Source organism: Macrotis lagotis, chromosome X, assembly GCF_037893015.1.
Source record: "Macrotis lagotis isolate mMagLag1 chromosome X, bilby.v1.9.chrom.fasta, whole genome shotgun sequence".
Taxonomy (NCBI): domain Eukaryota; kingdom Metazoa; phylum Chordata; class Mammalia; order Peramelemorphia; family Peramelidae; genus Macrotis; species Macrotis lagotis.
In genome coordinates, this window is record NC_133666.1 from 21,514,344 (window position 1) to 21,540,270 (window position 25,927).

The 25,927-nt window shown below is 38.9% G+C and overlaps 1 protein-coding gene across 6 annotated transcripts in view; it reads right to left on the reverse strand.

The window, feature by feature from the left end:
- The window catches only part of TENM1 (teneurin transmembrane protein 1), a 1,637,812-nt gene that overhangs the window by 543,840 nt on the left and 1,068,045 nt on the right, over positions 1-25,927 (reverse strand). For all 6 annotated transcript variants that reach the window (XM_074202813.1, XM_074202814.1, XM_074202809.1 and 3 more), the window contains one exon: positions 11,460-11,736. In XM_074202813.1, the coding sequence (XP_074058914.1) occupies positions 11,460-11,676 (217 nt within the window). In that variant the 5' untranslated portion in view covers positions 11,677-11,736. The remainder of the gene's footprint in view (positions 1-11,459; positions 11,737-25,927) is intronic.

Consider the following 25,927-nt stretch of genomic DNA (forward strand, 5'->3'; position numbering starts at 1 on the left):
TTCTTATAAGAGGCAATTTCCCTGAGCTTAACTCATCTCCTCTAGAATCCCATCCCCACCGCAGGATTGCTTATGCTTTTCCTGGCCTAATCTTGAGGGTAGGCTAAATACTCCAACTTTACAATGTTGGGATGAACACAAAAATCTTAAGCTTATAACTGACACTTATTTAGTCCCAGGTCTGACCAGGTTACACTCTTACTCAGTAAATTCCAATGGTTCTCAGCTGCCATCAGAAAGAAATAAAAACTCTTGGGTTAGGCATTTAAAACTCTTTAATGGGGGCAGCTAGGTGGCACAGTGGGTAGAGTCCTGGTCCTAAAGTCAAGAGGATCTGAGTTCAAACATAGCCTCAGACACTTGCCAATGACTAGCTGTGTGACCATGGTTGAGTCACTTAACCCCAATTGCCTCTGCATCCAGGGCCGGTTCCAGTCATCCTGATTCCTATCTGACCACTGGACACAGATAGCTCTGGAGGAGACAGTGAGGCTGGTGACATAGCACAGTACCCCCTCTCAAATTCAGTTCATGCACATATCATGGCATCACTTCCCTGATGACATGGTCTTCTTCAATAACAAAGCTCTTCACAACCTACCTCTCTGGTCTCTTTACACACTACTCTGCTCTACACATTCTGGTCATACTGGCTCACTTGTTACTCCTCACAACACTCTATGTCCCATCTCTGTGCCTTTGCAGTGACTGTTCATCATGCCTAGCATCCTCTCCTCTCTCATCCTCTGCCTCTTGGAATCTCTGGTTTCTTTCAAGATTTAGCACAAAGTCTACTTTCTCTAGGAAGCTTTTCTTGGTCCAACTCCCCATCCCCAGCAGTTAATGCTTTCTCCTCCAACTACATCTAATTTGTAATATTTTGTGAATACTTACATATGTTATCTCCCCACTTAGAACCAAAGTATCCTGAGGGCAGGGACTGTTGCCCTTTTACCTTGGCATCTCTAATTCCTAGCAATGTCTGGCACAGAGTAGATACTAAATAAGTTCTTGCTGATTGTTAGATGAGGAAGAGCAAATTAGTTCCCCATCTCTTTGGATCTGCTTTGCCAAAAGATATACATGCTCCCCATACCACCATTACCAGAAAGTTCCATCTAGGCCAAATGGTAAAAACACAAGTTTAATCCAGTGCTGAATGCACCTGAGATTCAAGCATTGAACAAGTAGCCCCTTGGATTGCAGGGAAGAGAGGGTAGCCCACGGGATTGCAATATAGGGGAGATACAGAACTTTAAATATGAACTTTCAAAAAGTTGTAGGTAAATGGAGATCAATTTTCCCCACTGATATCTGTTATATATATATATATATATATATATATATATATATATATATGCATATATAAATACATACATATATATATATATATATATATATATATATATAAGGGGAGCTTTATTTTAATTCTTGAAAGATTTTCAGGTGGCAATGGATCCTAATCATTCCACAATTCTAGTTTCTCTGTAAAGTAATAAACAGCTTGGAAACAAACATTCAACTGCATGAGAAAAACCACCTTCTTAAAGGAATTGTGTGCTGCTTTCACAATCTGTGTGGATTTCCCAGTCCCCCTTAATACATAGGGTCTATAAGTCTTTACCTCTATATGTGAAATTGATGAAAGTGAGAGGCATACCTCCATTTTGCAATGAACAATGGTTAAAGGACATTTTTGAAATTGTCCCTTGGGGCCATAATGAACTGCAGGCATTTCTTGGTCTGTCTTCTTCAATTTAGACAGTTTGAGTCTTCCTCCGTACAAAGAAAAAGAAGGCATATAAAGCAATGTAATAGTGGGTAGAATTTTGAAAGTATCTTAGACACATACTCAGAGCACTTAGACTAAAATTTTCCCCTATAGGTAAAAATGCACTATATCTCATAAACCCATGGTGCTGTTGGAAATGTGAACCACCTCTAAGATTAAAAGTAAATTCTGCAACAGTACAATGAAACCTTTTTCTTTGTCTGGTGAGTACATTTTTAATATTGGCGAAGTTGTTTTCATCATGAGAGGCCTGAAAGCTTGATCAGAAAGCAGAGTGACCAAAGTAGATAAGGATCACTTAAATGGAGGAAGAAGAAGAGATTGCAAAGTGGATGAGTTCGAGTTTAGGCTTTCCTATGCCATTATCTACGTGAGGCACACTGAAAACTACTGGTTTTGGAATCTGAGGATTTGGATCTGAAACCATTTTCTGTGATAATGAAGACGCATTGAGAAAGACTCTGAAAGATGGTGGAGGCTAGAAGAACTGTGGTCCACAGGGTCACAAAGAATTGGATATGAATGAATAATACAACAACCACCACAAAATCTCCCATTGTGACTTTAGGCAAGCCATTTCATCTCCCTACGATCCTTGAGAAATAAAGATGCTGCCAGCTAAGTACTACAGAGGCCAAGAGCACTGGACTTGGAATCAGGAAGACCTGAGTTCAAATCCCATCTTAGATATTTATTTAGTAGTTGTGTGACCCTGGCCAAGTTACTGAACGTCTCAGTCTCAGTTATTTCGTTAGCAAAATGGGCATAAAATAAAAGCTATTTCACACAGGGGGGTTGTGAGGATTAAAAGAGATAATATGGAGAACATACCATCTTTGATTGTAACTTGAAAGGTTTCTGCTTGTAGCCTTTTGAGTAAATATAAATCCATAGTTACCATCTTGTTGCCACCAGATGGCAAGGAGGTTACAGGATAGGAAAGGAGCTAGGACACACAAATAAGACCAGTTAGGAGGTTTCTGCAATAGTCTAGGCAATATGTAATAAGGGCCCTGACTTTGGCTCCAACCCAGAGACAGCAGCGTGCACTTTGGCTATTTTTGGAAATGAGGTAATGGATGAATAAGCAGATTAACAAGGCAAGAAATGAAGTGGAGGTCCTTTTTAAGGATCGTTAGGTGAGTGGATGAGGGAAATTTGAAGGGAAAAATGTGGACTTCCTATAAAGCATCATAGGACTTAGAGGTGGCAGGGAGCTCAAATGTTAAGTCTTCCAACCCCTTCATTTTATATAGGAGGCAATAGACTGAGGGATCATAAAATTACATAGTTGGAAGGGATCTCAGAGTCCATCTAGCCCACCAAGAATCTCCTTTACACTATCCCCTACAAAAAGTCATCCTGTCTTCTGGAATACTCCCAATGAAGGGGAATTCACTACCTCCAAGGCAACACATTCCACTTTAAAAGGCTCTAAATTAATTGTTAATAAGTTTTTCTTGACCCTGAGTCCAAGTATGCTTCATGCCCCTTCCAGCCATCGTTTCTGCTTCTGAGGCTGGGCAGAGTAAGTCTAATTCCTCTTAGGTATGAGACCCCTTCAAACACTTGAACACAATCCCCCTTTAAAATCTTTTCTATTTTAGGCTAGACATTCCAAATTCCTTCAGCCAGTCCTCAGATGGCCTACATGTCCTCAAGGTGTTTTATTCCTTTTTATTGTCTACCAGATATGATTTGCCCAGGGCAGAGTTTCTCAGGACTACTACTGACTTCCCCTTTTCAAAGCATTATAACTCTCAATGTAGCCTAAGATTACAGTATAGGGTTTTGATTGTTTTATCATATGACTAATTCACACTGTGCTTGCAATTTACTGAAAACTCCAAATCTTTCCAGATGAATAGTCTAGTCACATTTTCCTGTCTTGTACTTGAGATGTTGATTTTTGTGACCCAAATGTTAGGACTTTTACATTTGTTCCCACTATATCTGTTCATATGTGTCATATAACTTTCCAACTTTTTAAAATCTTCTTAGATTCTGGTTATTATGCAGGCTAGCCATCTATTCCATCTTTGTATCAGCTGAATATCTGGTAAAAAGGTTCTCTAGCCTTATCGCAATCACTGATAAAAATGTTAAATAGCCCAAGGACAGATTCCCAGGCCACATTGGGGAGAAGAGAGAGCTCTTTCCAAGTAAATATTGAATCATTACCAGTGACTTCACATTGGGTCTAGTCATTCCATCAATTACAATTACACCTGTCCAATGTCTGACCTATACCTTTCCATCTCATCTGCAGAGATAGAATGAAGTGCTTTGTCAAATATTTTGCTCAAATCTACAGTATTTCGTGATCAAAAAGGAAATAAGATTAGTCTGACATGATCTGTTCCCATTGAAGTCTTGCTAGGTTTTTTTGTGATCATCCTTTGTGTTTTAAAATGCTCCTTTAACTTTTACACATCCTATAATTTTTCCAGGAATCAGAGATGAGTTCATGGCCATATGGTTTGTGGATTACATTCTCTCCCCTTTTTGAAAATTGGGACATTTGTCCTTCTCTAGTCCTATAGCAACTCTGTTGTTATCTTTCAAAGACCACTGACAGTGGATAAGCAATTATCTTGCCCACCCTCCCCCACTCTCTAATTTCAGTACTCAGGGCTGCAGCTTTTATTGATATGGTGTCACACTCATCACTAGCAGCTAGGGTTTATTCTCTTATCTCCTCACCTGTCATAGGTTTCAACTGCCTATGAGCCATTTACAGTCAGTCAAAATTATTCAATAAATTTAATAAACACTTGAAAGCTTATATTATATATAAAAAGGCTTTGTTAGATGCCAAAGATAGAAAGACAAATAAAATAGTCCCTATCCTCCAGAAACCTACTTTCTAGTAGGGGGAATACAATATCTAAACAGATAAATAGAAGTCAATTTGAGAAGAAACAGTAGCAAGAGCCAAAGCGGTTACAGGGTGTTTTTTGTTGGTTGTTGCTTTTTTGCTTTGTTTTTTGTTTTTTTGCAGGAGGTAAGATCCTTGAAGGATACTAAGGTAAGGAGAGGATATTATCCAAGGTTAGGGTCATATTGGGTCCAATGGCATGGTCCTAGAGATGAAATGTTAATTGGGAAATTGCCAGTAGACCAGTCTTACTGAAATGTAGACTATGTGAAAGGGAGCAATGGGGAAAAAATGACATGTAGATGGAAGAGACAAAGGTAAGCACTTCAGATACAAGACTGAGGGGTTTGTGATTTTTTTTTTCCTTAGGAGCATAGTGAATCACAGATTATTGATCAGCGTTGCAGTACCATCAGACCTGGGTTCAAGGAAGATTCTTAAAGCATTTTCATGAAGGAGGGTTCACACAGTGGGGTGGGACAGTCTGGAAGCACAGATATCAATTCAAGTCATTTCTCAAGCTTCTTTTAGATGTTAGTCTCTATTCTAAGTCTTGTGTATACAAAGACAAAAATATTTAGGCCCCTTCCTTCAAGGACCTTACATTCTACTAAGTTGAAAACAAATATGAGCAGAGAAAAGTCAATCCGAAACACACTTTAGGTCTTTGTGGTGGTAGCTGATCTCTTGTTTAAAATTTCTGACTGCTGCCCTTATTTCTGTATCAGTTTGATACTTTCTTTGACTGTTCTGAACCATTCTGAAAGTTTTTAGAAATTTTTTCATTGCTATCTCAAGGGGTTAAACTCCAGTTTTTATGGGAGATTTTCTTTTTGCCTCAAGTACTATTCATTGAAATACATCTTTTCTTCAAATATTTATCCCTTTCCTTTCTTCCTTCAGACATCTGACCAATTGGGACATTGTTTCAGGGAGTTGCTACTGGCCACAATCGCAAGGCCTATCCTTCACCTCACCTAGTCTCACCCTCAGGGGCTCCACTGTGCTCTTGGCTCCTGGTTTTGCCAGGCCCCTTGGCTCATCCTGAAGAAGTCAGGGGAGGGCATCTGAGGTCAATGCAGAGAGAAGTTCTTAGAGATTCTTCTGCATTTGGGTCCTTTCTCAACTTTTGTCTCACCCCTTTGCTGTACTGTTGTGGTTACTTTTGTCTCTTCTTTCCTTCATTTTCTTGTCCCGCAGGTTCCTACATGTTCCTCAGAGCCTAAGAACTGATGTGATTCATAGGCATCAACTCACACTGCTATTATGTTTTCTCTGGGACATTGTCATAGGCTTAACTATAGAAGTCAGGAGCCTAAAATTGCACAGCCATGAAGGTAACATGAGTTGTGATCTAAAAGAATAGAGTAGAGGGCAGCTAGATGGCATAGTGGATAGAGAACTGGCCCTGGAGTCAGGAGGACCTGAGTTCAAATTCAGCTTCAGACACTTAATAATTGCCTAGTTGTGTGACCTTGGGCAAGTAGCTTAACCCCATTGTCTTAAATAAATAAAAAAAAATTTAAATAAATGAATAGAGTGGAGTCAGGGGCAGAAAGGTATGAGTAAAATTTAGGAGCAATATGCTAGTGAAATGGCCTTCCTTTTTTTTTTTTCTCTGTAAGAACTACCCTGAAGGGTATTCTTGATTTGGAGTCAGAGGGCAAAGGTTCAGATTTTCCCTTTATAACTAATCACTTGTCTGATCTTGGACAAGACCCATCTCTGTGTCTCAGTTTCCTTATTTGTATTATGAGTGGGTTGGCCTCTAAGGTCACTCCTGGTTTAAAACTATAATTTCACATGTGATCCCTTCATCTACCTGGGCCTCAGTTTCCTCCTCTGACAAAAGAAAGGGTTAGACAAAAGGAGCCCTTGAGAGTTCTTTCAACTGTACATCTCTGATCCTATCGATCTAAGATCATCCTGTTCTTGTTGTGTTTTCTGTATTTGGGGACTTAAAACTTGGATCCTATGGTCTTTGGAGGAAAGAGCTGCCCTAGGGTACCTTTCATTCCACTGTTCTTCTGGAATTCCCCTTCTGCTTCCTATCTTGTAGTTGCTAACTTCATAGAGATACATAGTGTTCTGTCTTACCTTCTTTTAAATGACTTGGCCATAATCACAAAGGTAGTAAATGACAGGATCAATTGGTGAACCCAGGTTTTCTGATTCCATATACAAGTTTGCTTGTTTGTTTTTTTAATCACATTAAGCTCCCACAACATAAAATATGTTCTTGCTAAATAATTTGCTTTAAAAAATCATGCAATCAAATTTACTAAGGTATTTATTTGCAACCTGGTTTATTTACTCCAAATTTTCAGCTGGCTTCTGAGTATTCCACAGTAGGAAACGAATTTGAAGATGGTCTCTATGGCATGTTTCTTTCATGGAGGTATGGCTTTGTATTGACAACAACTTACTAGTAAAACAACTGCATTCACAGCCAGCCTTACCTATTATCCAAATTATGGGGCAATTAGCATAATTAAAATTCCTGTCTTTGGTTTGTGTTTATATATATTTCTATTTGCATTTGTCTTAGACTCCTTTCCTAGTGAATTGATGCCTCCCCGTGAGCCGAGACTGCCGAGAACAATTGCCTGCCTTCCCGGCTGCCAGAAAATCTGCCCTAGCTATTCCACCTGCCAAAACTCAGATAAAATAGGCCTGCCAAGGGCTCATTCATTCTGTGAGTCAAGAACTGTGAGCGGTGCTAGATTAATGTTCTTCCAAGAATTATAAACCTTTTGGAAAACAGGAAAACCAATCTTAGAATCCTACACAATATACAGCCTGTCAACCCCAGGGCTGTTTTCTTGGCACATAAAGGTAAATATACAAGAATATTTACAGAACAGACGAGGTGTTTCCTCTTACCAATGTTTGCCAAAAATAAGCGCCAATAATTTCCCTTTTGCGTAAAAATTTGCCATCAACCATTTATTTGGTTGTGAATGAGTTCACCATTATCTGTTCTGTTCTCACTCGGACCGGTAAGAAAAGCCTTTTACTCTTATGATAAAGCCTACATTTGATGGGTTGGAGATGGGCAAGAGAATTACTCTCCTCTCAAGGCACCCCATGATGCTTTGGCATGAGGTCCATGGTTGCCTTGGCTGTCTAAAACCATAAAGGACCTGGTCAGAGGAGGAAGCAGCTGTCATGAAGTTAGTATAATCTCACTTGGCTTCCAGCCAAAGTCCGAACGGTCAGATCAAACCATGGGCTAATGTAAGTCTACAGAACAACCCTTAGCAAGTTAAGGAACTAGGGTCCTATTCTCAGTTATACTGTGAAGAATAAGCATTTGTTAGCAGAGATCACTAAGAGTCATGCTCTGCTGTGAGTTTCATTCTGTAAAAATGGTAGGGGTGAGAGCAGACACAAAGGGCCCAGTTCTGAGAGATCCTGTTCACTGCCCTCCCTGATGTCAACTTCAAATTTAAAGATGTCTCTTCAATAGCCTCAACTTCACTAAGAAGCTGTAACTCATGGGTACTTGTACAATCCAAGGATATTACTTTGCACTCACCAGCAGTCATGACTAATAAATTTAAAAGATCTTAGTTTTAACAAAGGAACTATGGCAGTTGATCACAGGCATTTTGTAAGAGGTCAAAGAATCTGGTCCTCTCCTCTCCTCCTACCTCCCCCCCCACTTAAAAACTCATAGGGAATAATGAGGAGAATTCAGTTCCCTTGCCTCTCATCTCATGACATTTCTAATAGCCTAATTTATATCCCATTTCCAGAAGAAGTGACTGTGTACATGTCCACAATTGAAGGTTAATGGAAAAAGAAAAATAATACATTTCTTAAAATTGCCAATAGGTATATTCCTAAACTGGGGGATAAATATGAAGTATGGACTCAAAATTTAGTGAAGTCTAATAAAGTCAAACACCTACTGGAAAAAGACATTGACTAATAAACTTAGAATCACAGACTGTCAGGACAGGAAGGGGCTGTTCTTATAGATGAGGACAAATGAGATTTAGAGGGGTTTGCTTTTCAGTACATATCTTCTTATTGGTAAGGGAAGAGGGCAATGGGGAATTACTGTTGTTTTTTTCCCCAAATGGAAGAAGAGACTGGAAGATCAAAGGAAATAGAAATTACAAGGTGTGTGGGGGGGTAAGATTGTGGGAGTCAGCAGCTCTGGTTACAAGTGACCCACTTAAAAATGATCTACCCAGAGAGAATTTTTTCATTTTTCCAATTATGTCTGCTTTACCAGTTCTGGGTCCTGGTGAATTTTTACACTCTCCACTTCTTCCTTCACCATCCCTCAGCAGATCAACATTGCTTATCCTTGGGAATATTGGGCTCTCTTTAATGCTTGTTTATTTTTGGTTAGTATTTTCATAATGGATTTTATCTCCAGATGAAGATAAGATTTTTTTTTTTTTGATTGCATTCTGAGTGTATACTATAAAGAGAAGACCATGCAAGGGGAAGGACAGCAGGGAATCAGTGAAACCAATAGTTCTCAACGTAACCAAAGGGCTATATTAAACTGTCTCTGATGACACAAAGAAGAACTTCAATAGTCCGTTTGTAACTGCAAGTGTCCCCCTTTCCTTTATGAATGGGTAAGAACTGATTTTGCTTGCTAGACAATGTATACATGCATACATAGTGATATTGGTAAGCTGAGGCTTTATTTTCTTTACATAAGGATCCTTGTGAAATTCTACCCTTCTCCCTTCACTACTATGGTGGGCAGCTTCATAGGCAAAATACAGTGAGAAAGTTCAAATTCACTTAAGCAAAAACTCTATCATCTTTTGTTGAGGAGCAAACCTTAAGGCCTTTATCCCTTGGCACTCATTCAGTCAGAGATAGAGATAATAATAAGACAAAACAAAATCTCCTGAAGATATTTTTATTATTTTCTACTTAACTAGCGTAATTTATTGCAATTTCATTATTTTGTTTTATAATTCCTAACCTGTTGGGAAGATGTCACCCTGTTTCCAAAACTGTGACAATGTTGAGCTCAGCTGCACCCTAGTTCTTATAGATTATAGATTTCTTTATCCCCAGTGGACATAAGAAGAATAAACTCTTTAAATCTGATCCTCATCTGCTCATCCAATCACTGTCTTAGAATTCCTGAGAACTCAAAAACTGAAATATTAGCTCATAGGAGACTGTAGACTTCTGTGATGCCCAGATAACTGGCAGAAAGCCATCTTTGGTGTTTTGACCCTACTTGAGACCCCTGGGGGTTACTATGCAATTTCTCTAATTTCCTTTTCCTTGATTCAACCCTTTGCCTCATGCTGGTTAGTCTTAGCCCGAACTTCAATAAAAGATATGGTACAATTCTGATTCTTGACCCTTAACTGAGAAGTATCTTACCTCAGTTTTACCATTCAGAGATCTTTATTAGCTATGAAGAAAATACATTTCATAACATCTCATTAGGATTCCTAAATTTTGTGCTTGAGGCCTATTTCTTTCTCTGCTTAGGTTTAGCTATTAGTTTATCACAAAGCCAATCATTTGAAGGGCAACTTCTAAATAAAAGAAGTAATATGAATGAGAGTTGATGAATGAGTTGATTTTTCCCTTTCCATTATTTTCTGTAAACCATCAAGTAAATCTGATTCATTAGGTAAATGGAACAGGGTACTGAAGTACCAAGGTAATCCAGGAAGTTAGCAACAGAGTCAAAACTAGAGCTTATATCTCCCAGATAGGACCTTCATGCCTAGCATTATGCTGGCATGGTCATGATAGGAATAATGGGGAGGGAGACATGAAATAAATAGTCTGAGAAGAGCAAATCAGAACAGCTACATCTCTGAAAAGTTTGAAAAATGACTATCATCATCGATAAACTTGTTGTATATGTTTAACTATAAGAACGAATGTGTGAAGTTTTTGACCTAGAGAAAATCCTTCAGCCTTTGTGACCTTGGTCAAGTCATGTAACATATCTGGGCCTCAGTTTCTTCCTTTAAAAAATGAAGATATTAGACTAGTTGGCTTCTGAAGTTCTTTCTAAATCTAAATCTATGACTACAATATTCTACAGACTTTAGTTTAAGATTTTATGGATGACATAAACAAGTATCATGCCACTGGAGAGAATGTCCACATGGATGAGACCCTACAATCAGTGATATATATGAAATTCAGAGAGTTTTGAATATGCTACAGGTTCATAGTTTTCAACTAAAATCACAATTAAGCCAATCAGATGTTAGCTTTGAATCATCTTTCAGGACTGGTTTCACCATATAAAACCGGTAAGAGAAGTCCTACATGTAGCAAATGTTCAGGTATGTCCTTATAGGAACCAGTCCTGAAGGATAATCACGTAGCATCTTTCAATATTCTGACCTTTTGCTCTTCATTGTTTCCATTTTGGTAGACTTTATGTAGACTCATTTGGTGGTCTCAGCTACCCTTCACTAAAACCTTATCAGCTGCCAAATATTTGTCTCCCAAAGCACTTAGCTGTTTGCTTTGTGTCTTACTATAAATTATTTTTCCTTTGGTCTGTAAATGGCTATTTGTCAGATTAGACACATTTTGAATGTTCTGATAAGAGGATTGATGAATCCAAATTTATTTCTGATCTGTAAAACCACACATAACCTCCAGCCTCAGCTGAGCTGGCGTATGGGTCCTACTCCCTGAACATGTGTTAACAATACTGATCATTAACCAGTTAACATCAGCAAATTAGTATTTGCATGCAGGGATCTTCATTTTTCCTTAGAACCCATGCTTCATGTATTAAGAAACTAGAATAAACCAATAAGGAGATACCTTGAGTAGATTTCTCAATTTCCTTCCTCTTTCTGCTCTGGCTGTTACAGTGGAGTCTGAGTTCTTGGTTATACTCGTGCAGAGTTTCTCGGGAATTATAGGGCTGTCCTGGTTTTCGTCCTTCTTCGCTCTCATCTGAAGAGCTAGTATAAGCTAGGTCCATTTCATGTTTGACTTTGGACAGAGGTTGGTAGGGCTTGCAGTCCATTTGCTCCATCTTTGATTAAGCAAGATCAATTTCATGAAAAGAAAGAAGGACACCTTTATGCACACAGTCCTATAAGAGAAGGGGGAAAAAAAGATTCAATGTGTGTCGTCTTAGCTTTATCCCTATGAAAGAAAACTCATAATTTGTTCTGATAATACTATCAAAGTGGTTTAGACCAAAGACAAACTAGATGACATGAAATTAGCCTGAGGCGATAAATATTATCTTGAGCTAGATGCATACATTTTCAAGAACTGAGGACCATGGCAGGGGTTTGTAGCATTAGAAAAGACTCGAAGCTGCCCTCAAAACCACTTGTACTGCATTTACAACAAAGTTCAATTCTTGGGTGTGTGTGTGTACTTGTGTATAGATATGGGCATAAAGGTTTAATCATGGTAAAGTCACTAGGCAGAAAACAAGATATAATTAGATTTGATAGGGCCAGGACAATCACTCAAAATCCTATTGGCCAAGCTTTCAGCCAAACATTCTTTTCAATATTTAAAATAAAATATTAGGGAAAGAGACTCACTCTACATCTCCCATCTTTATGCCTTTGTCAAGGCTTTCCCTCCACTTCTAGAAAGCTAGAGGTGGTAGGCACAGTAGAGTAGAAAGACTTGAGTTTGAATTCTGCTTCAGATATGTAAGAGCTGCATAAATCACTTAATCTCTATTTACCCCCATTTCCTTAACTATATAAAATGAGTATGATAATAGTACCTACCTCTCAAGGTTGTTGTGAGAATCAAATGGCATAATCTTTGCACAGAGCTTAAAAATTCAATTCAGGAAACATTTATTAAATGCCTACTGTGTGACAGACTGTGTGCTAAGAGCTAGGAACATAAAAAAGCAAAATATAATCCCTGCCCTTGGACAAAGTCAGTCACTGGTATAGTCTGAATGACCTCATGACCTTTAGACTTTGGGTCCTTGGGAAACCAGTCTACATGCCAGGAGATGGCAGTTCCGATAGTTCTAAAATCCTGTAATGGGGGAGGACCTGAGGTGATGATACTACTCCCATTTTCTCATTGAAAATATGAACCAATCAGGATTGTCTTGTCTTTATATTGGAAATTGTTTACTGCTGCATAAAAAAAAAAAAACAGCCTGAAGTTTGAACCCTGGGTCAGCCATACATTGCTGTCTTTTTTTCCCTTTCTTTTCTTAAAATTATCTCATTAATCAGGGATAAGGCCTGAACCAAGATCCTTAAGGAAGGGCAGCTAGGTGGTTAAGTGGATAGAACACCAGCCCTGGAGTCAGGAGTACCTGAATTCAAATCTGGCCTCAGACACTTAATAATTACTTAGCTGTATGAACTTGGGCAAGTCACGTAATCCTATTGCCATGCAAAAGCCCCAAAATTAAGAACTTCAAGGACCTACAATGTAAGGGGAGGGACATGCAAACAAATATATAGACAACAAGCAATCTATGGGATAAATAGGAAACAACAGAGAAAAGGCACTGGAATTAAGAGAAGTTGAGGTAGGCTTCGTGGAAAAAAGTGGCACTTTGGGACTTAAAGGAAGTCGGGGAAATCAGTAATCAGAACAAAGGAGGATGAGTGTTCCAGATATGGGGCACAGTCAGAGAAAATGCCTGGAATGGAGAGTCGGAATGTCTTTTGTGGAAAAATCAACAGGCCATTGTCACTGAAGAGTCACTGCTGGGGACTGGGGGAAAGAAGACTGGAAAGGTAGGGTTTACCAAGGTTATAAAGTTCTTTGAAAGGCAAACAGGTAATAGGGAATCATTGGAGTTTATTCCAATGTAGCACATTTTGCATTGGGGTTTACTCCAATAAGAAGAGAGGCTGATATGATCAGACCTGCATTTCAGGGAAATCAGAGACTCCATGGAGAATGAAATGGAGTTGGGAGAATCTTGAGATAGCTGACTTTAGCAGTAAGCTGTTGCAGCAATCAAGATGTGAGGCACTACACCAGGGTGGTGGCAGTGGCAGAGGAGAGAAGGGGGAGTGTTTGAGAGATGCTGCCAAGATGAAATCAACAGATCTTGGCAAAAGTTTGGATATGGGGGAAGAGGAATGGTGAGAGACAGTGAGATCTCAGGATGGCTTTTAGGTTGAGAGCATGAGGTACTGGGAGGATGGCATTGCCCTCTACAGTAATAAGGAAAGTAGGAAGGGATGGGAGAGGTTTTAGGGGGAAAGATAATGTGTTCTGTTTTGGACATGAGTTTAAGATATCTACTGGACATCCAGCTTCAGATGTCAGAAATGCAGGTGGAGATGCAAGACTGGAAGTCATCAGAGAAATTGGGGCAGGAAAAGTAGAGTTGAGCCTCTTTATCAAAGAAAGGGTAATTAAATTGATGGGAAGTGATGAGATCATCAAATGAAGTAGTATAATAAGAGAAGAGGAGGGCCCAGGATAGAACCTGAAGGGACGACTGTAGTTAGATCAGAAGTAAGATTCAGATAGGTGGATAAGAGGAAAACCCCAAAAGAGTGGTGTTTTGAAAATCTAGAAAGAAAAAAGGAGTTAAGAAGGGAGAGTGAGCAACAGTGTCAAAGGCTGCAGAGAGAGATCAAGGAGAATGAGACTAAGTAAAATTCATTGAATTTGGCAAGTAAAAGATGGGTAGTGATGAGGAAAAGGGAGTTGTGAGAAAATAAGGTCAGAAGTTAGACTATAAAAGATTAAGAGCTGACAGAAAATTAAAATACCTATTCTAGATAGCCTTTTTTTAGATTTTTGCAAGGCAAATGGGGTTAAGTGGCTTGCCCAAGGCCACACAGCTAGGGAATTGTTAAGTGTCCCAGATCAGATGTGAACCCAGGTCCTCCTGATTCAAAGGCCGGTGCTTTATCCACTACGCCACCTAGCCGCCCCTCTAGATAGCCTTAATAAGGAATTAAGTATATAACAACCTCTTAATAAATACATTTCCTTCTTTCCTTCTAACCTTTACTTTTAAAACTTCTGTGAGGCTCAGCTTGTGACATAAGATCCTTCCTGACTCCTACCCCTTTTCTGAAATGAGCTTCTATTTCCTTGGTATATAATTGGAATTTGTACATTTGTATCCATGTTTTTTTTTTCTCCAGCAGAATATAAGATCCCTGAAGTCAGGGTCTGGTTCCACTTTCCTTTTTTTTTTTTGTATTCCCAATACCTAGCACACTATTTGGCATTAGAGGGGGGTCTTAACAAATGCTCACTGATTTTTTTATTGAATTCAGAAGCAAGCAAAAAATTTCCCCTAAGTTTCCATATTTAGAAAAAAGAAAAGTTTTGAAGAAAAAAGATACAGTAACCATGGCCTGAGGAATCAAGTAGCCTTGAGAAGAGCAGAGCATGCACATGTGTGTTTGGATAAAGAAATACTAACTGGGGCAGCTAGGTGGAGCAGTTGAGAGAGCTCCAGCCCTGGATTCAGGAGGACCTGAGTTCAAATTCGACCTCAGGCACTTAATAATGACCTAGCTATGTGACCTTGGGAAAGTCACTTAACTTTATTGCCTTGCCAAAAATAAATGCTAACCATTGCTAATATCAGCTGGGTGGGGAATTATTCTCTTTATAGTTCTAAGATCAACCCTACTTTCTGGTGCATGTACTGCTTATAGAAACAGAGGATCCTATATTGGCTTACTAAGTAGCATTACCAGTTCAAGAACTGATAATAATTCCTGAAATAATTATGTGCCTCTCCCCTGTGCCTGTTCCCTAAGAGAGCAGAACATATGGAACTGTTGGAAGAATTCTCTACCCTAGCACTTGGGGCTTTTTGATACAAAATAATAAATTTTTGGAAAATTTAGAAGCCCCATAAATATTTAAGAGATCCTCATGATCATCTGTTAGTTCAATTTCTGATATGATTTGATTCTTTAATACAATATATGTGTATAAATTCACATATATGTGTATGTGGGAAATATGTATATTTCCCACATACACATATATCAGTTCTCCTTGGTAAGTTCACAACTTCAAACTACCACTTCCCCCAACTAAGCAGTACCTTTCGTAAACTTTCAAAGCATTCTCTAAGAGCTCTAATTCTAATTCTTCTCCATCTTCCAATGCTTCCCTATTCTTCTCTTATTCCATCCTGAATCCTGGAATTCAAACAGGATCCATGATCAAGACAAAGAAGAGATGATCGCACATGTCTTCTTGAATGAAATACATTCATGACACTATACTGCTCTCCAACTTTTGCTCACGTGTGAGTCTTGTGACTCCAACTAGATGGTAAGCTAAGAGTACGGTTGCAGGTTTTGAATTCTCTGTATTTCTCAGAGTGTCTAGCATAAAACTGAGAACAGAATAGGTTAGAAGAAATGTGTGTACCTACAAAGCATTAAAAAGTTCTAAGGGATAGTTGCCATTTAGCTGATCAGGTTTATTTAAATTTATATTAACAAAACACAAGTCCAGACTCTATGGTAAATTTTTTTAAAAACTAAAGAAAAAAGAGATTCTGTATGAAACTAAACAGAATAACAGGAAACTCCATCATTTTTCAACTAAACTGTTTTATTTATTATGCAAACATAGATATATCCTCAGGAGATATATGATGTTTCCCAGTTTTAGAAAAAGGAAAAGTTTTGACTAACTGTGGTTAGAACGAATGATCTGGATGAGGATCCAGCAAAGGAGCAGTTAGACAGATGGGTAAGAGGAAAACCAGGAAAAAGTGGTATTTTAAAATCTGGGGAGAAGAGAGTATCTAGGAAGGGCAAATAGGAGAGAAACCCCTAAAGTTTCCTGCAGTTGCTGTCATGATTTGCATATTTTTTCTTCTATGTTGTCATCAACAAACAATTAGTGAAAATCTATGAAGCACAATTGGATAAAAGACCGTAGATAGAGAGCTGGACTCGGTAGTAGGAACACCTGAGTTCTGATCCTTCCTCAGACACTAGCTATGTGACTGACAACAAGTCATTTAACCCTTTTAAATATGGTTTCTTAATGTCCAACTGAGGATAACAATATCTTTTAGCACTTACTTCCCAGGGTTCTCGTGAGGATCATGAGAGATAATTAATGTAAAGGACTTTGCCAGTTTGAAAGCACTCAAGAAATAGAAGCAGCAGGCATCATAGTAACAACTCTGGGCAGTCCTCTTTAGATTCTGACTTTCTTTCTGGCTGGTCAGAGCATTATCATTCAGTATTTGGACAATTGCCTGTCTCCTAGACCTTGTCCTTTGCTAAGAATAAACAGTGCAAAGTGAGCACTGGTGCCAAGAGCAAACTTCCAGGGTAGCATCTGTGTGCATGGTTGTGGCTCCAGGACTGAACTCTTCACACATGAAAAGAATCATTAATAAGATCCATCTATCACCTTCTCAACCAACAAAAAAATTGCTTTAGCCATTTAAGATCGCAAGCTCACAGAGAAGGCCTGGGGACCTCACTTGGGCTGAGGGCCACTGATACAAAATGGGTGGGGACACCTGAAGGCCACCAAGTACAAAGCAACTTAATTTACTGGTTTTCTGCAATAAGTGAGGAAAAACCCCCACAATCTTCCATTGGCCAACTTTTTAAAGCACGATTGGCATCCCTTCAACTGCTCTTATTAGATCCTGATTTATTCTGCAGGGGCTAAATTGTCAGAGTATAAACTTGACCAAAGCAACATTCTAATTATGGGTGGGTTGATTCTGTGACCACACACAAATTTAAACCCCATAGAGACCCAGCTGTAGCTTTCTTTCACCACCTCCCCTCTCAACTTCCTGGTAAAACCACAAAACTAGACAAACACTCACAACAGACTCTTAATGTTAAAAAGGAATCCAAGAGAAATTGAAGAACTAGCTAGGGTCATACAGCTAAGACTTCTTGGCCAAAGATTACTATTTTAACAAGTGACAAAAGGGAGCTACAAAGTCAGGATTATCATATTCAAATCATTTTTAGATTGCTATCTTCCCTTGAGTACCATTTCTTTGCTTTTCAATCTGAAGACAACTCAAACTTCTATTCTTTCTCTGTAGCCTGACTATCCAATCAAATAAGAGAATGAAGATGCCTACAGTCTCTGTGAAAGGGTTAGTTCTAATCACAACTCCTCAGAGTGAGGAATAGCCATCAATCAGAAATGTCCAATGACCTTGAAGAAAATCTTCCTTTAATAACTCAGAATTATTACTATAATCCAAGAAAAAAACACTCTCCCACACTTTTTGTTAAAGTTGGATTTTGATGGACTCCAGACAAACTACAGATAATCCTTATTGAAGCTCTAAATTGGTTTTGTGCAACTCATCACAAAATCAGAGAAATATATTCAATCCTGTATGCCAATACTGTGAAAACAGAATCTTAAAAGACGAAATTCTATTTCTTTAGCACTACTATTCTTTTTAAATAAAAGAAAACCTTTCAGATTAAACAAAATGGACATACATAACCAGTTTTTTAAATCAATATGTAAATTGTAACCTAACTTGATTACGATGATTATAAGAACTCATGTGTCTATCTATAAAATTTTCCTTCTAACAATCTTGTGAGTTAATTGGTGTGAGACTTACTATTCCCATTTTAAAGATGAGGAAACAGAAAAGTTGAGTAGTTTAGCATGGAGAACTAAGTAGTGTTGACTTGAGATTCCCAATTCACTGATAAGGAAAGAGATTTGGTAAGCTATGTCATTGGATCTGAATCCAGGTCATCTGACACCTGAGCTATTGTTTCATCCACTGGGCTAAGCTGCGTCTGCCACACTTCCTTAGTTTTTTTCCCTCTCTAATTTTTAAGAGACAAAAGGCCCCAATTTCGTTCTAACAAGTGGGGAGTGTTTTACTACCTTTTACAAAGACTATTTTCCTGGAGTAATAGCCTATTTTTTAAGGTTTTTGAATGCTACCATTCAAAACTTTTATAACCATGTCCTGTTTTTGTGACTGTTGTCATAAATAGGATCACCTCTAAACAACTGCCCTACAAATGGAATAAAGTTAAATAGAGTACCATGGGCTTCTTTCCGTTTTTGTAAAGGCCTGGAATTATACCAGTTTTTAAAATCGCACGTCCTAAGCATTTCATTGAGGGAATATATAACCATAAAAGATAGTCATGTGATACAAGTGAGGGACAATAGCTAGAAAGTGTAAATGCTTCTCCCCTCATTTTATGACAAGACCAAGAAGAAGGACACCATCATAATGGGTACATCCTGAGGTAAGAATCTATGAAACAATATGTTCAGGAATTACCCAGGATGAGAAGGTAATGATGGATTGTGATTAATATCAATGAAATGATGATGAAAACCTGGACCAATTTGAGTAGTCATATGCTGAATGTACCATATTAGGTCAGAGTTGTTTGGGAAGTATGATTTTTTTAAAACTGAACCACTAAGGGGTGGCTAGGTGGTGTAGTGGATAAAGCAACAGCCTTGGAGTCAGGAGTACCTGGGTTCAAATCCGACCTCAGACACTTAATAATTACCTAGCTGTGTGGCCTTGGGCAAGCCACTTAACCCCATTTGCCTTGAAAAACCTAAAAAAAAAAAACAAAACTGAACCACTAAGTTCAATGGTGTAGGATGGAGAGGTCTCTCAGTATGGATTTTTTTTTTACCCATCAAGATGGAGAAATATATTAACCTATAATATATTAATATAATTAAGTCTATTAGTATAAGCCTATGATCACATAATATATGTCAAAGGCAAGACCTGAATTTAGGATTAAAAATAAATCAAAATTTGAGATTTACTCTTTTCAGGGAGTACCTGATAGAGAAAGGCTGTCCATTAATGCAGGTTGGCACCACATATTTAACACAGTCCTGGACAACTGGCTATGGGAGCCAGAATGAGGCAGAGGCAAGATTTAAAGTCAGTTCTTCCTGACTCCAAGGTTGGACTTCTATCTCTGGGAATAAAAATACTGCTTGATCATAAAAAATAGCCAACAAACATGACCAGCAGTAGTGACTCGCATTTAGCACCAAGCCAAGTATACAGTAAGAACTTAATAGATATTCCATCTAATATTTTACAATTTGTGCTTTCCTTACTATAAGTTTGAGTCGTTTCTCTTACTTGGATGCATCATTATCTTGGGAGCTTGGTATCCTATTAGGAGGATGGAGGTCAGATATAAACTTATTTTTACAATAGCTCATCTTATTTTTTCATGACAAAGAATATGGGAAAAGCAAAACTGAAATCTTTAAGCTCTCATCTGTTTAAGAATCAGAAAGATAAGAGTAGAACTTTCAGTGTACCTTAGAGTTTGCCTTACTGCCCCATTAAAAACAAAACCACTCTCAGGAATCAGCATCTTTTCAGGGGAGATGCTATTGCTTATTTCATTCCTCTGTCCTCTAAAGTTATACAACTATAGGGAAGGCTTAAAGGGTAGTGATAGTTTGTGTGCTTCAAGCTGCATCTACACAAAGAAATGATTCATCTCTACAACAATCCTGTCAATAGTTTTGGGAGTCAGGGCAACATGATTAGTTCCTGTCTTCGAATTCTTCAATTTTTGATTGAAAATCAAGTCACCCAGTAATCTTGGCTGTGTGTACACTCCCTATTCAGACACTTAGGAGAATAGACACCCAGTCCTCTTCTTCTCAGCTTCCTTGTCTCTGCCTCTAGGGAATCTTAATCTATTCTCTGGTGGGAAAGGAGGGTCAAAAATTTATACAGGGCTCAGTTTTTAGGACAAGGACAAACAGGGATCAATTTCCACAAAGGCAGCCTGGGGGTCAGTTTTCAGACTATGAATGAGTAGTGGGGCAAAATGTCACCATTGCATCAAAGATTCTCTCCCCCACAGGATCAACCTTGCACCTAAAATTCTCACCATCATATCTGCTTCTTTGGGGTAAAATACAAATTTTGTTGGAAAATGGTAGGAAGCCAAAAACCAGCTACAAATATCTTAGTACTCTATCAGAATGGGTTTACTACAAAGAATCTGAGAATTGGGAATGCCATGCAGGTATATTTTGCTGGGTAAAAGGACAATGAAAGGGCATTGAGTTTCAATTCAGTTCATCAACTGAATCAGAGAATCAAAGGATGAGTTAGAACTAGGGCTAAACAATTAAGATTTCAACATAGTAGGTCAGTATTCAGGAGGCAATACAAAGAACCTAACTTTTTTCCCAAGACCCATCTTGTGCCATGAGGATGTCCTCTCTCTCTCTCTACAACTCAGACACCCCACTCCTTCCATATCCATAATTAATGGCTGCCTCTACCTTCCTGCCTCATTCTAGGGGGCTTAAATGGAACATCTGCATCCAATTAGAGAAAATATCCTCCATGCCCCGACTCCTACCTTTCAAGGTTCCAGAACTCCTGGTTAGGGTTCTACTTAGAGACCTGGAGTCCAACTTGTCCATGACCAACAAAAGCCCCAACAAGGGGTTGGAGACTTCCCCTTAAATACTAGGTGTGGGTTGGATGAAGAACATCTCCTTACCTCCTGAGGTGGTTCACTGACTTATTAAGACTTACTTCCTGTCAGGCCCTATGCTAGAAACTGAAGAAACAACGATACCCTGGAAATAATTTATGTCCTGAAAGATCTTATAATATACTAAGGGAATATGGAATACAGAAAAAAAAAATCAGAGAGTAGAATGTGATGGAGGTAAAGGAGAGATTCCAAGGAGTCTAGGAAAAACTAAAGTTATACACACACACACACACACACACACACATATATACTCACGAACACAGATAATCATATATACATGTACATATATACACACATTCACATAACACGTATACACATTCATATAAATACAAATAAACAAAAAATGCAACATAATATACACATGCACACACAAACAGAGAAAATATACAATATATCTAGAGACAAACATACATGCATGTAAATTACACATGTACATACACGTGGATTCATATACACACAGACACAGAGCAATGACTCAGGTGCCACCTGAGTTGGATATCAAATGGAGAGAAGGCATACTGAGCAATTAGGGGCAGGCCTCAGGTAGGAAGGAGCACTCTGAACTGACTCAGAATAGGGATGATGTGACCTCAGTGAGGGCAAGCAGATGAGGTATAGAAAGAAAGAGAATGATGTTGGCTTGAATCACTCCCCTTTCTGTATAGACGTTTGTATTACTGAGAAGATAACTGAATAATTTTATTAAGAAGTTAGGGTATAAATGACAAAAACAGTAAAAATATAAAGGCAAATGGGGGCTCCCTTTTTCTTTTTGATTCGTTTCCTGGTCCTCCTTTAGGGAAGTCTTCAGGAATGACATATAATGCAACATTTTACCATCTTACCAGGGGAAAGAAACAGCTAACTCTGTATCCATACTCAAAGCAGTTTCTGTCTGTGTGTACATGTTTGTGTGTGTGTTTGTTTGTGTTTGTGTGAATGGATCCTCAGGGGAAGGGGGAAATGGACATATTTATCCAAATAACTAATGATTTATGTCAATAACCTGTGCAGTGATCAGTTATTGAACTATTCTTTAACTTCATGTAATTAGTATTATATTTTAAAATGATGATGTTGTTTGAAATAATGTACACTGGAATCCAGTCCTTCAAGATCCCTCATTTCCCCAGTGAGGGGGCTCCACACACCAATTCCTCCTGCAGAGTTACTATTCCTGAAAGATGCATCACTCTGTCACCATTCTGCTGGTGAGTTTTTCCAGATTTGTCCAGACTCTTCCACATCACAGAACTTGTTGAAAGCTGTTCTAGCTTGGGAGATTTCCTGACTTTTGAGAGCTTAAGGTTCCCTTCTAGGTGGTATAGCAGATAGAGTCAGGCTTGGAATCAAGAGGACTTGAGTTCAAGTTTTGTGATCCTATGCAAGTTACATTCTGTTTCATTTTCAATATTATTTACATGTAAAAGCTGGGGGAAATAATATCACCCAATTCACGGGCTATTTGTGAGAATCAAATGAGCTCATGTTTATAAAATGCTTTGCAAACTTTAAAGCCTTTTAGAAATGTTTGCTATTATTATTATGTCCCATGACGAAGAATGCTAGGGGAGCAAAAAGAATAAAAAGCATTGGAGAAGAAAGAGGAAATGGGAGATTAAAAACAGTTCCCATTTCCAGGGTCATTGATTTAGTAATTTATTTACCAATATAGCACACTGAGATTGCAAAAAGCAACACAAACCATTGTATTTGAGGCCACCAGCAGTGCTAGTGGTGTTTCATCACATCTGGAACCCTCAGTCTCTGAGGAGTACTGAGTTTCTCTGATCACAGGAAAAAACCAACAGTACAAAAATGAAACAAAATTCTACTTGTGACACTGGTACACATGTGTTTGTTTAAGTTAATTACTCAATAAGTATTTGAAAAAAAAAAAACGTCACATGGGGAAAAATGAAAAGTCTCTTCTGGAAAAATATTCCCCCAGAATGGATTTCATTCAGTAGTGGCAACAGATGCAGCTAATGCCTGAATGGTGGTCCCAGCACAACTCTTTAGGACCCAGGAGGAGAAAAGAAGAATATCATTGGCTTATTTCCACAAGTAAATAAACCAGAATTAATACATCTCACATCTCTTTGTGTGACTGCTCGGTTTTTCCAGTTTTTCTGGGGTTCTGTACTGTTTTGTGTAAACATGTGCATGTGTGTGTTGGGGTGAGTGGGTGTGAATGGAGCTAAATGACAAAACAATTTTGGGGGAGAATAAAGCTAAGACACTAAACGAGTGAGTGGAGAAGGTGAATATATAACTATATAGCCAGTGGAAAATAATGGTACTATACACCAGATTTCACCACGAAAACCCATTCCCTTCCAGCTTGTACATTTTTATCTTTCTTAAAATCATCTTAGAATCAAGATTTAAGAGTTGAAAGGGACCTTAGAAAACATCTTGTTGAACCCCCTCTGTCATTTAATGTTCAAAACACTAGGCCTCAATTTCTGTTCATCCTCAAGAGCCCATGATTCTTGCCTGTATTTCAGAGTGTGCATTCATGCGGCAAGAACTAGGGAGAACAGATGGGCAGCCTGAGTGTGGCCCTGGTGCCCATGCAACATTAACAAGACCTAGAGGAAGACTGCCAGTGCATCGGGTGGATCCTCCATGGGGGGTTTGTGGGGGAAAATAACACAAAACCAAAACAAAATCCCGACAAAAACTCCTCCAAACGGGGGCAAGGATCACGGAGGAGTCAAAGGGTGGCAAGGTGGCATCAATGAAACCACCAAGCCACTGAAGCAGTAACAAACTGGAGCAGGTCCGGAGGGAATGTCACCATATAGAATGACAAATAAAAGGAGATGAATATTCCCTACATTTTGAGATTTTTCTGACTATTTTGTGCAATCTGATAATAGAGTTGGCAATACCCTAGGTAATATAAGACCCAGGCTTGGCAATCACTGATGCTGAGGAAGAATTCTTTGGGGAGCAGAGAATGCATATTTCTTTCTTATATAAGTGCCATACATGTTCCTAGCACTTAGTCGATGGCAAATAAAAATACAATCTCTGAGTTGTTAGGTACCTAGCTCTTCTCCATCCTAGCTCTTTTCCCAACTCCTACAATTATCTTTCTCTTATTACATCTGCATTTCCTGTGTGGAGGATTATGTAGATGAGCTAAAACACTTACTATGGAGAACAATCTTCAAGAAAATTATGATAACTCCAACATATTAAAGCACTTCTCCTCTTCAGGTAAGAACAATAGGTAGAGATTTTCCTAAGTAAACAAAGCTTCTCCATCCGTTTGGCTTCCAGTGGAATCCGCCAGGGCTTTGTCAATTTTACGGTAATTTCAACATTACCACACTTATCCAAAATGTAGCATCAAATTCAATTTGCTATCTTGGAAAGAAATTGGCTTTAAATGCTCCACAGTATGACCAGCATCACCACTTTCTGCCACAGTTTGCAAATAGGGAGAATAAATCGTAGTTGCCGATTCCCATCTCCAACTTCCATTAAGCCAGCAGTGTCTGGCTGCATATTATCAGTAGCCCTCTCAGGTTTCACTGACAGCAGTCAGTAGCAAAAAGCATTTGCAGTGCCTGCTATTAAAACTTCATTTTCAATTATCTTGAATATTGGGTGGAAAAGAAGCTAATCAGGTGAGGAAAACTGGTGTCCAGGAAGGAGGCTCCTTAAATGTGATTTAATTCAACAGACAAGTCCTTGTACCTTCTCCTTATAGAGCCCTCCTATGTTAGACACCAAGAAATACTGAGAATAGTCCCCAACTTCCTTTGAGAAGCTTCTGTTCTAGGGGTAGCTAGGTGTTGCAGTGGATAGAGCACCTGAGTTCAAATCCAACTTCAGACACTTAATAATAGATCTGGTTGTGTGACCTTGAGTAAGTCATGTAATCCCACTGCCTTGCAAAAACAGAAACAAAAACAAACAAAAAGAAGCTTCTGTTCTTCTGGGGAGTTGTAAAATGTCCATGAAGAAGAGGATAAGGAGAAGGGAGAGAAAACTAAAAACTGGGAGGGTAGGAAAACCTTCATGGAATAATAGGCACAGAATCTGAACCTCAGGAAGATAAGGCCCCTGAAAAGGCCATATGAGGAAGGAGGCTATTTTGGGCATGGGAAACAGCTTGCATGACTGCCAGGAGGCTAAAGAGAACATGTTCAGTTGGGGGGAAATCTAGGAGTCCAGTCTGGTTGAAATAGAAAGAGTTTGTGAAAGAGAATAACATGAATAAAATGAGGAAGGTTTATGGAAGCCACATGGTGGAAGGCCTTGAATGTAGCCCTAAGGAGACTGCATTTTTTTCCTAGAAGCAATGAAGATCCATGGATGATCATGAGCAGGGGGTAACAGAGTCAGATCTAGGTCATAAGATGATTCTGGCAAATATTCATAGCAGAGGCGGGGAATTGGCTGGCCTGCAGGTCATTTAGTCTGGTGCTGTCACCACAGACAGGACTTGAAATTCAATAACTCTAGGAGCTTTTTACAGGTGAATTATTTAAATGGTTGACCAAATATTAGCCCACAAATGATGTTATAAATATCCAAATGGACCTTGGCAAGGAAAAGGTTCCCCAACCTTGATGTATAGGATGGATTCCAAAGGGGAGCAACTTTAAGTAGGCAAACCAGTGAGGAAACATCGAGAATTATCCAGGTGAGAGGAATGAAGAGGCTGAACTAGGCTGTTGCCCTGAAAAGTGAAGAGAAGGGGTGAGGCAACTGGGACCTGCAATGGAGAGGGTAATGGGCTGGGAGTGATGAAGATGCACAAGATGCCATGAAGTAAAATGGGAAGATGTGGAA